Source organism: Triticum dicoccoides, chromosome 2B (assembly GCF_002162155.2).
Source record: "Triticum dicoccoides isolate Atlit2015 ecotype Zavitan chromosome 2B, WEW_v2.0, whole genome shotgun sequence".
Taxonomy (NCBI): Eukaryota; Viridiplantae; Streptophyta; class Magnoliopsida; order Poales; family Poaceae; genus Triticum; species Triticum dicoccoides.
In genome coordinates this window covers 731,530,573-731,542,977 of record NC_041383.1, presented here as the reverse complement: position 1 = coordinate 731,542,977, position 12,405 = coordinate 731,530,573, and the positions used below count along the sequence as shown (strand labels likewise).

At 45.4% G+C, this 12,405-nt stretch overlaps 1 protein-coding gene across 1 annotated transcript; it reads right to left on the bottom strand.

The window, feature by feature from the left end:
- Positions 1 to 7,613: 7,613 nt before the first annotated feature.
- LOC119368503 (auxin-responsive protein SAUR36-like) lies at positions 7,614 to 8,397 on the bottom strand. Its single transcript, XM_037633741.1, has one exon. It carries the CDS (start codon positions 8,340 to 8,342, stop codon positions 7,893 to 7,895), a length of 450 nt encoding a protein of 149 aa, XP_037489638.1. The 5' UTR covers positions 8,343 to 8,397; the 3' UTR covers positions 7,614 to 7,892.
- Between the last annotated feature and the right edge of the window lie 4,008 nt (positions 8,398 to 12,405).

Genomic DNA, 12,405 nt, shown 5'->3' with positions numbered 1-12,405 from the left:
ACCCCCCCTCCTGATTTTCAGGGGGTGCGGGCCCTTCCTCTCCTAATTCGCAATCCTATTGGTCCACCTCTACTAGTCTGTGAAATCCGTATTAAAGTCCTCCGTTGATGTAGCATTACTCAGTTGTTGCGTACCGATTCAGGGAACAGGACTCTGACGGGAGCTGTGTGAATTGTTTTTCACGACTTGACGCTGGCATCCCCTTGTAAATATGCCGGACTCCTTGCTTCTCAGGCTCGTGAAGCTGGGCTTTAGCTGCTTCTATATTTTGCACTAGCAGACCGCAGCGCTTCGCAAATTTCACTCCGCGGAGGTCAAACGTTCGGTCCAGCTTCGCTCGTGGAGGTGAAGAAGCATGGAGTGGGAGGAGTTCCGAACAGGCCCTAAGGCTAATGCTTTCTTAGAAGCTGCCTATTCATTGGATATGTTAATTCTTTTTACTGTCAGACGAATTTTGGGCCATCGGATCGGATCTCCATCCAACAGACAGAATTGCGAGTTTGCGACATTGTTCTCTTCTTTCTTGGCGCACCGTTCAACCCAGCCCTATCTGACAGCCGCCGCCGTCGGGTGATAAACATGTGGTCCCATTTAAGACAGCTTCACTCCCTATTTCATACAAAAAAAAAATGAAACTCCATGGGCACTAGCACCCACGGATTTATTGATATAGAAGAAGCATCCCTCATGAGAATTCCAGAAATTCGTCCCCGACGTGGATCGAACTCTGGTCGTTAGGTTTACAATCATGCGCCCCCAACCACTGGGCTATGCCCACGTCCTCCACTCCCTATTTCATACGAAAGCAATGTATTCAGCTTACTAAGCTTAGGCTAATGATTGGTTTTCGCAAAAAAGAAGAGCTAATGATTAATGGCCAAGACAAGTCTCGCCAGATCAACATGACGAATGCATGCATATGAATCACAAACGACTGAATGTACAGCAAAACAATCAATCAATCTTTAATTAATTAATTTACTCGTATGCCTCTGCAAGGAATTGCACAGACGAGTAGAATGATTACAGAGAAAACAATCCCAAAATCAGTCGCCTTCATCAATCAGTTACTAGTACTTAGTTACAACCACGTACTGTACTACCCAGCTCCAGTACGGGCGTGTCCGATCGCCGGCATTACGCAGGGCAGAGGAGCATGCCGGCCCTTCGGATCAGTGTTCCGGCGCTTGCTGTCCCAGGAGGCCGTGTGTCCGTGTCCGTCACCAGCTGCTGCCGTTGCGCGCAGCAGAAACTGGATGCTCCGTTTTTTGCTCTGGAGTGGAGTTCTTTGATGGTCTATCTTCGGCGCTTTCTTCCTTCCACCTTCCTCTTGTACTCGACTCTTTCCCGATCACTCCTCAACAAAGGCTTGCTCGTCTTCGTCACAGTCCAAACTCTTTCTCGTGTGACTCTGGTGCTTTCTTGAGCGATGACTTGGGAGGGTTCCGGTCACCCCTACCCGGGCAGACAACCTCCCTCATTCACATCAGAAATGGCAAAGATTCCATTTTGGATTTTTTATTTTTAGTTTGAAAAATATTCTGTAAAAAATGAAAGGATAATAAGAAAATTCCAAAAAAGGAGAACTAATTAAAAAGATTTTATTTTGATTTTCCCAGCCTCATGGCCTTTTTATCTTTCTAATCTAATTTGAAATTGGATTCAAAAGAAAGCGGTCAGAATTTACTTCCTGCATACATACTTCTCTATATTAAGGATAGACTGACAACGTTGGCCTAATTTATTAGTTTTCACTAACCCTGGATTCTTCGCCTTGATAAAAAAAATATGTCCTCTCGAGCTCCATCGTGTACTATGTTACTTAAACCCAGCGCAAATTTGGTTCGGAACGAATAGAACAGGCTATGTCGGGCCAAGAGCATTTTCATTACTATGGAAAATGATGGATAGCAAAATCCACAATCGATCACTCTTTAGGATCCATCCCCCAAAGGAACCGGACATGAGAATTTATCATCATCCGGCTCGAGCAAGAGTGAAAGAAATAAGACCGCGGAAGATCCTTAATAGAATTAAGGTATATAATGACTCAATGACTCTAGGCAAGAAAAGCTTTATCAGATTCTAATTTTCCGAAATAAGGTGTATCTTGTTCAAGCCAATAAATAGAGCTGGGGTTATAGTTAAAGCAGCCAGTAGAAAACCAAAATAACTAGTTAAAGTAAGCATGAAAGAGTTAAATTCCATTTATTTTATTTTTACAACACTACATATGTTGGTAAAGCATTTACCTAAGTTATGATTTCTTGTGTAAGTCTAGCTATCTTTGGTTTCTTCATAGCATATATCTTCTATGGATCCGCTTATTCTTTTTTTCAGAATTTGGATTTAATAAACTCTTTTTACAAAGGAAATCCTAAAAAAGAATTTTTAGATCAAGTAAAAAAATATACAGTTGGTCCTTGTCGAAATCATTCAATCCATAAGCTTTTTTTTATTGGAATTTGGGTCAGCTGAACACTTATTTTCTCATCGGCCGATCGCTTGGTGCCGTCGCGCGCGCTCAAGGAAGGCCACACTGTTAAAATACGTTGTCAACATTTTCTATCGGTTTGGACTTTTGATAAACTTGACTAACGCATCAGTTTAATATGGTATTAGAACCACAAGGTCTCGGGATCAAATCCTGGCAAACACACTTTTAATATAAAAGTAGTTATGATCTAATCTCGATTACACGTCTAAGGTCTTCATGTACGTCCACAGCCTAGACACGAGGGATAGTGTTAAAATACGTTGCCTAGCCTTTTCATCAGTTCGGACTTTTGAGAAACTTGGCTAGTGCATTAGTTCAATACACCCCCTACAGCAGCGGACGCGAGTCGCCACGGCAGCGGCGGAAAGAGGAGCGGCGTGGTTCGTCGGAGCCGGATGAGGGAGAGACGCGGCGCAGTACATCACGGAGGCGGACCTCATCATGGGAGCGCGATGGGGCTGGAGGCGCCGGACGGAAAATCGTACTCCTCCTCCACCTGACGCAGCAGGTCCAAGAACGTCGGCTGGCTCAGGTGCGCCAGCTGCACCATGAACCGCGCGCCCTACGCGCGACCGCCACGTGCTTCGCCTGAACTGGGGAAGAATTGTGGTGTGCCCGCCACTGGCGCAGCCAGGCGACCGACGGGATCATGATAACGTTGCACATCTTCTCTTTTCTTGCTTTGCCCCGACGAGCTGCTGCTGCCGCTGCCTACTAGCTCTCTGGTAGGGAGACTTGGTTGCGAGCTTTGTGATTTGGGTGGTGGAGGAGTGGAAGAGTGGGACAGGGCGGGGACATATATAGTGCTGGCCCTAGGGCTTTGGGGTTGCCGCAAACTACAGGGATGGCACGCTATTCACTGAGTTGGGCCATGAAATGTGTATTTGGTTGGCCATGAAATGTGTATTTGGTTGCATATCAGGTGGGCTGGCTCGCATGGACACAATGCTTAAAGCAGCCCAGAGCCTGGCTCACTAGAAACCCTCGAATCGGCAGTTTCTAGTGAGCCAGACTCAGTGCGGTGCAAGGTCGCACACGCGGGATCAACCTGAAAGCTAGGGGGTGGCGGGAGAAGGAAATCGGGCGTGGCACCAGATCTAGCCTCACCCCTCTCCCCCAATTAATCGGTCACCACTACCTCTAGGACAACCACTTCCTCTAGCCTTAACACCGGCGGTGGCGGCAACTCATATCTGCGCAAGCGGGGCAGCGGCGGCGAACGTGATAGTAGCACTATCCGGCTATAGGAGCTGGTGCTCCCCTTTCCATTGGCCACCGTCGGGTCGTCCTTGCCTCAGCCATGGCCCATCCTTCGTCCTCCTCGTCTCCGATGCCGGTAAGCCACACCCCATCTCCCGTATGTTAGGTCGGTTGTTAAGATCGATTTTCCCATGCTCAACGGACGCAGGGATGAGGCTGGTAGTCCAGGCAACAACATTAATTATTGTGATTCAAGCATGGTGTTGTTCATGCACAAGAGAGTTGTTCATCATGGTGACAAACCTGTCATTTGTTATGCTCCAATGCTTATGCGGGAGCAAGAGAGGATCGTCAATCTGAATTACATGTATAACTATGATGACATAGAGGCCCTGAGGGTGCTTCGAATGAAAAGAACACCATTTGCCATACTTGTCCACACCTTCAGGAGCAGGGGTGTTAGAAGATAGCATCCACACCAGTGTGGAAGAGCAAGTGGCCATGTTCCTCTATGTTGTGGCCATAACTAGATGTTCAAGGTTATACACAACACGTTCAGAAGATCAATGGAGACCATCTCAAGGTACTTCAAGTAAGTGCTCTATGCTATTGGGGAGCTGAGAAGAGAGATGATCAAGTCACCAACCGGCCGGCCACCTACCAATATTTGCACTAGCTCAAGATGGTGTCCATACTTCAGGATGAGTCCTGACAATACGTGCTTCATGGCTTGATATGCTTGTATTGTTCAAGGTGAGCACTAACACAATCTTCATTTGCCATTCCAGGATTGCATTGGGGGAATAGATGGTACTCATGTCACTGCGAGAGTGCCTCGGTCACAATCTGCAACATACAGGAGGATGAAGCACTACACAAGTCAGAATGTGCTTGTTGTTGTTGACTTCGATATGAAGTGCACCTATGTGCTGGCTGGGAAGGGTCATCACATGATGCTAACCTTCTCAGTGACAGCATGAGGCGCCCTGATGACATCAACATTCCTGATGACAAGTTCTACGTAGGAGATGTTGGATATGCATGTCGGTCAGGTATTCTTCCACCCTTCAGGAAAACCAAGTACCATCTGAACGAGTTCGCTGGTAGGAACTATCCTAGGACTCCACAGGAGCTGTTCAATCTCAGACACTCCATCCTTAGAGTTACAGTTGAGAGGGCCTTTGGAGCTCTAAAGAACATGCTTAAGATCCTAGATCATAAGCCATTCCACACTTTCCCCAGTCAAGTTAAGCTTGTTATTTCTTGTTGCATTCTGCATAACTAGATCCTGCAATTGGGGTGTTGATGAATGCCTGAGGAGGAAGATGTGACGAAGGACGATGTTGTCAGCTCCGGCATGGTGTGGAGGCATTTGACAACGAAGTTTGGAAGAACAAAAGGATGGAGTGGGCACATGCAATGTGGGATAACAGAGGTCAGACAAGGATCTGAAGAAGAAGAGCAAGAGCAGCAGAAGAAGAATAAGAGGAAGAAGCAGCAGCAACAGGACATGAAGAGGAAGAGGAAGAACTACTAGTAGCACGAGAAGAGGAAGATAGACTTTAGCATCGACGATGAACTTCCCCTATTCAGCCATATGGCTCTTAATAATCTGTACTACTATTTGATAGTAGCTAGGATGAACCTTAATCCATTCTGTAGCTATGACTGGAACTGTTCAGATCATGTGTGGTAAGGTCACCACCACTGAGAAGTGGTGACAACACTTTATGCAGGTTGTAACCAAACATTCAGTCATGTGTGCGCCTAATACGATGCACCCAACCAAACGGCGGGTCAGAATTATATCCCTCATGCATGCAACCAAACTATGTGCAGATGGTGATTTATAGGTTGTTTTTTCTCAGCCAGGCCCATCTGAGAATCACATACTCCCTCCATTCCAAAATATAGTGCGCCCGCGCTTCCCGAGGTTCAACTTTGACCGTAAATTTAACCAACAAGACCAACTGCGGCGGAAGAAAAAATTATATAATTGAAAACTTCTTTCGAATACGAATTCACTGATATAATTTTTGCTCCCGCCGCAATCGGTCTTGGTAGTTAAATTTACGGTCAAAGTTGAAGCACGTAGATAGAGGAAGCACTACATTGTGGAATGGAGGGAGTACAATGCAGCCAAAATCGATGCAGGCAATCAAACACGCTCATGATTTCTGAACTGAATCTACATGTTTTCTCTCGCTTACTGTGTATATGTTCGTAATGAAGCGTTTGAATGCAGTCGAGTTCACACCCCACTTCTACAATCGAGGTACAAACAAAAGAGTTGACACCCCACTTTTACATATTAAGATACAATTAAGCTAAAAGTGTTGTCGCCCACTTTTCGAGACATTAGTTCTCTACCTTGCTTTGAGATACGTGCTACTTTTTAACTTGTTTTTAAGATTTTATCTTGTTTCAAAATGTTTTACTAGGTTTTTGTGTTTCATTCTGTATCAATAAAAAAGGGTGCACTTTGTTTCGGATTGGGTTTGCTGATACACTTTAATGCACAATGAACCATCATGTGATGTACATAACCCTTTTGCTCATGATCTACCGGACGAATTCATGGATACATAGTAGTTTGTAGGAATTGGAATGGGGAGTTGGAGAGGATGGATACAACTTTGGAAGGAAGAAAGAGTCTGAGAGAAAGGAGATCGAGATCCATTTACATTCGCTGCCGTCTACGACTAAGCTACCGGGTATTTAACCCACCCTATTACACGAGCCCTTTTGCCCAACGAGATGGGTGAACGGCCATTTGTTTTAATTAGCTTGTAGCTTGCCGCTTGGTATCTGTCCCCGTCTTTCATATGCGCCCATCTTCAGCAGCAGAGCACTAGCGCTGACACATCAAGATACACTTGTGCAACTAGCCTACATATTGAGATGGATAGCAAAGACATCGTGGGCAAGTTGCAGAGCAAGGAGCGCGATATGTAGACACTGGACCCGTTGATCGAAGAGGTCAAACAAATGCTGGAGACACGCCAGAGATGGAAGGTGGCATGTGTTAGACGCACTGCTATTAGTGCAGCCCATGGGTTAGTTAAGGAAAGGGTCCCTCGTAATTTGTGTAAAGTTTGGCTGCATGAACCTCCTGAGTATATTTTGCACATTATATCGGCAGAGATCACTGCCTTTTATGAATAAATAGAGAATGTGGTGATTAAAAAAAGGAAAACACTAACGCTCTGCCGGCTGATGGTGCGGAGAGTTCCGCCACCCGCACGACCGTTGGATCATCCTTGATCCACACGTCCTTAAGCACACTCACACACGTTTACCTTATCTTGCAACAACAACGGTTTTGCAAACTAGGTCGGCGAACGACGACAATAACTTCGACAAGTTTTTGCAACATCAGCTCTGTTGCAAAAAAAACCCGCAACAAAACCTCTGTTGCAAGAAATGTCTGCTACAAGAACTTTGTTTCGAAAAAAATCCGGAACACAACCTATGTTGCAGAAAAAGTCCCGCAATACAATTTATCTTGCAAAAAAAAATACGCAACACAATTTCTGTTGTAAATGTTTCTGCAAGTAAACCTCTGTTGCGAAGTGAAGGAATACGTTCAACCGCTAGATTGTGCCGCATCTAACGACCCGCGAGGCGGCGGATCTTTTAAATAATCCGCCGGCCGACGCGTAGCTGTCCCCTTAAAAAAAAGATACACTTCAGAACGAAAAGAAAAACCCAACATAACACATTGAAACAAGACATTCTAAAAACAGCCAATAAGGCAAACGAATCTTAAAGCTGCCATGAACGGTGGATCCATACACGGATATCCCGTGCACGGTATAACTGATTTTGTCTACCTTGCGATCCATCATAAAGCCAATAGATATGGAAATCGGACGCAAATATATATAGATTTATTTTCTAGGATGAGAAGATATGTACATTTTGTAATACCAGCTCGACTAATGGAGTGATATGCAGGATAGTACTACTGCTAATTTACATCATCGGGGTGATCTGTCAGTTGTAACTGTCCTGTCACGAGTCTGCAAAGTCTTGCCCGGTTTCAGCGCGCGCACTCGTCGCCATGGATGGCACGGCGCCGCGGCATGGGCGCGCGCGCAGTGCTAACTGGCCTGCAGGAAAAGGACCAAATGGACACGGCTGTCCCGCCTCTGCAATGTACAGAGTCTGGGCGCACGAACGAACGACCGATCGATCACGAGACGAGCTTCTCGACGGCCACCCCCTGCAGCAGCGGCCGCGAGTCATTGTGCGGCGCCGCCATGACGCCGCGGCGGCGAGGGAAGGAGGGGCGGTCGTCGGAGTCAGACGACGAGACGCGGCGGAGGACGTCGCGGAGGTGGTCCTCGTCGCAGGGGAGCGCGAGGGGCCCGGAGGTCGACGGGAAGCCGTACTCCTCCTCCGCCTGCCGGAGGAGCTCCCGGAACGCGGGGTGGCTCAGCTGTGCCACCGGCACCAGGAACCGCATCGACGACGACTCCCCGTGGCCACGGCTCTGAACGCGCACGGCCACGTGCCCCGCCGGCACGGCGGCGTCCAGCATGTCCTTTACGGGCCGCACTGAGGCCGCCGCTCGGCAGCACCACCGTCGCACGGCGCGGCGCAGACAGGCGAGAGACTGGACCGTGCTGATGACCTTGCACATGGTTGTCGACTCTGGGCTAGCTCTGCTCCGCTGTTCTCTGTCTCGACTCTTTGAGCTTGCATATGGCGGGTCGTGGGGTGGGATGGAGTATCTGGAGAGCGGGACGGGGTGGCAATATATAGCACCGGGGCTCGGGCTCGGTCACTTGGAGTTGGCGGAAATTGCAGGAACCGTGGATCCGTGATGACTTGGACGTGTGTCGTGTGTCTCGCACGTGAGACCTAGCAGTAGCATAGCACTAGCAGTCTATGCAGTAAAGCGGGTTGTAGTATCATTTCGGGTGAAAGTGAGACGAGTGAAGTGTGGCCGATGTCTATTTCACAAACTCACATGATAGACGTTACTTTCTGTTGGAGGCGATTCGAAGTAGACTCTTCACAAAGTATTTGAACTAATCTTCCCCACAAGAAAATCATTTCTCGTTTAGTGCAGCTTAATCCGTTCAACTCTGTCTCTCTTTTTTTCACGGGAAAGCACTCTAGTGCACTTTATTAAATTGTGAATAAATTTACATATTCAAAAGCTCGTTCAAAATAAAACTCGGGAGTATTAACACCATCTTAGGAGATTATAGAATTTGAATCAAAAGAGCAACAAGTTAACTTGTGAGCAACTTGATTAGCTTTTCGCGGACAATGCTTGAAAGAAAAGTCGACCAATCCTTCCCGCAACCAAGAAGATTTCTGCTTGGACGGCAGTATACGGACTCCAAATTTTGATGATTCATGTACATGACTGAATGAGCTTCAAGTGTGAGGGGAATCTCGATACGTCCGCTTCGGCTAGTAGTTTAGGTTAGATTTTTTTTCTTTCTCTGCAGATGCGGCGCTTGGGCGGATGTCAACGCTTCGTCTTGGAGTTTGTCTTTCAGGCTCTTATCCTCCTTGGGTTCGTTTGTCCGAACATAGTCGACGAAACTCCGACATAGATTATTGCCATGTCTTAGGGGCAGCGAGGTTAGGCTTTCTCGTCGTGTGACGAGATTTGGTGTTAGGTGCTTTATATATATTCAGTAGTTTAACGGCAAAGACTGTGGCTCTAGGGTCTTCGTCCTTAGAGGAACATGCATGAAGCCTCCCCGGCTGTGATCACAAGGTCAAGCCGACTCAGATAGAGGAGCGGCGCGTCAGCTGCTTGTTCTAGTGGCGGTAGCGGGTGTTCGGAGGTCTAGGAACCTCAATGTATGTTTTTATTACATCTGAGGTGCTTTGTATGTTTATATTATATTTGGATCATTTTCAAAAGAAAAAAAATAATATTCCAGTCAGATAACTCTGTCTTGGATGAAAAGCTCGTCCATCTGTGCTCGAGTCCAAACCGGTGTGAAAACTATCACTGTTCTGCATGCATTTTCTTGGCACCTGTGTCCCAGGGAGGACCGAGTAAATTGTACAGAAGTACCACAATTGGGGCATTGAAAGCAGATTGGTACCAAGATTGGTAATTTTTACATGTCAGTACCAACTTTGAAGCGAGGCGTTGCAAAAAAGGCTAAAACTGCAGTTTATACGTATTGACAGGGAATCTGACTGGTTGGGCCAGCCTGTCGGGTGCTGATGTGGCAAGTTTTTTGCAGAATACTTCCTTGCTTTGTGCGTAATCACGTAAATGCCCAATTATTTCGGGGAAAAAGGCTCCTACCATAGGCTTTTTTCCGTTCATAATCACGTAAATGCCCAATTATTTCGGGGAAAAAGGCTCCTACCAGAGGCTTTTTTCCGTTCATAATTTCCACCACGGATTCGGACTCGTTTGCAAATTTGCGTCGGTTTGAACAAGTAATTAAAACGAACAAAAATTGATCAAAGCGCGGGATTCGAACCCGCGACCTGCGGTACTCCGCCAGGGCAGCGCCCGTTAGGAATCGCAGGCTAGATCGTTTTTATACTAGGCACGGCACGCTGGGCCGGCCCACCGAGGCCTGCATTGTTTTTTCCTTTCGCACTTACCTGGCGTGCGTGTTGGGGCTCATTCGTTCCCAGATTTCTTTACGTTTCATTTCTCTTACTTATTATGCTTTACTTTTTTTTTCTGGTTTTGGTTTATTTTTAGGTTTTTATTTCTTATTTTTTCATTCACTAGGTTGGTTTTTCTCCTGGATTTTTAACATATTTACTGAACATTTTTTATGATGGGTTTTAGTATATGATGAACAGTGAACATTTATTTCATGTAATGAACTTTTGGTAATATACATTTAACATGTTTTCAATGCCAATTCAATATTTTTGTAATATATGTTGAATTTTTTCCTTAAGATATGATGACATTTTGCATAATGCGCGGTGAAATTTTCGTAATTTATGGTGAACATTATCTTAATACACGATGAGTTTCAAGAATATTATGATTACACAATTTCTTAATTTATAGTGAACATTTTTAATACACAATGAACTTTTCTTACAAACAGTGAACACTTTTCTAATAATATAAATGTTGAACATATTTTGATTGCAAATTGAATTTTTTTGTAATATATGTTGAAATATTTTCTTAAGATATGATGAAAAGTTTACTAAATGCATGGTGATATTTTTATAATTTATTGTGAGCATTTTCTTAATACACGATGATTTCAAGAGCATTATGGTGAACATTTTCTTAATACATGGCGAATTATTTGTATTTCAAGAAATGTTCAGCATGTGTTAAAAACTTATTGTGTAAATCATTCTTGCATTTCAAGAAACACGTCGATTTTTTTAATAAAATTTGAACAGTTTTAATGCATTTCGGAGATTTATTATGATTACTAATTTATTTTTAATACATGTTCTCAACTTTTTAATTAACAGTGCATTTAAAAAAATAAAATATATATGTATTAATATCATGAATAAAAAATATATATGGGCCGTACCTGTGTTCTAGTCTGGTGCTTGACACTTAATAATACTAATATGTAATCGCAAAATATATATGTATTAATATCATGATTAAAAAAACAGTAACCCAGCGCGCAGCCACGCTGGGCCAATCGCCGGCCCAACGTCTCTAGGATAGTATAAAAGTGTTCTCGCCTCCTGTACATTCCGAGCGCTGCTGTGGCGGGGTGGCTAGCTCACTGCTCTGCTGTACCGCAGGTCGCTGGTTCAAACCGACGCAAATTTGCAAACGAGTCCGAATCTGTGTTTGAAATTACGAACGGAAAAAAAGCCTCTCGTAGGAGCCTTTTTCCCCGAAATAATTGGGCATTTACGTGATTACGCACAAAGCAAGGGAACTTTCTGCAAAAAACTTGCCAAGTCAGCACCCGACAGGTGGGCCCAACCAGTCAGTTTCTCTATCAATACGTATAAACAACAGTTTTAGCTTCTTTTGCAACGTCTCGCCTCAAAGTTGGTACTGACACGTAAAAATTATCAATCTTGATACCAATCTACTTCCAATGTCTTAATTGTAATATTTCTATGCAATTTACTCGGGAGAACCAGACTAGAGAGGGCAGCCCCGGAGGGTCGGGCCAGGCTAGCTAGAGAAGGCAACTACCGGCGTCACTGCCGCGGTGGCAGTGCAGACCACCTGACCATGCATCCACGAGTCTGCGGCACCGTCCAGGGCCGCGCCGAGCGCACCGATGGTCCGGTTCGGTACGCCATTGGCATCTGCTGTTTGTTCGTTGGTACGGTCTACCTTAAAGGCGCTAGCTAACTAGCTCCCAGTCCCACTCCCAGATCCAGTGAACCAGGCAAAGCAAGCAAGGCGCCATGCAGCAAGAAGCTGGATCCACTGACGTACGCCGGTCATTCTCCATATGACGCATGCGTTTGGTGTGCCGTCTCACGGATCTTGGTTTCCCTTCTTCCTAAACCTCCACGTTTTACTCTCCTCTTCCACCGCATACGTTGTTCACGGTTGAGCGGGCACGGCTTGTGCTTGGTTTGCATTTATCGTTTTGGGTCTATCCGATGATCCACCCACCTTTTAGGTGTGTGTGTGTGTGTGTCTCCATGAAAATTCCATCTGGATGGATATGCAAATATCTATGGATTGTGCTGCTGGCACGTGCTTTAAATATATCTCTAGATTGTCCCATGCCTTGTGTTCTAGACTATGCTGA

Coding starts and splice junctions, on each gene's coding strand:
- LOC119368503 (XM_037633741.1), bottom strand. CDS start 8,342: ATGTGCAAGGTCATCAGCACGGTCCAGTCTCTCGCCTGTCTGCGCCGC.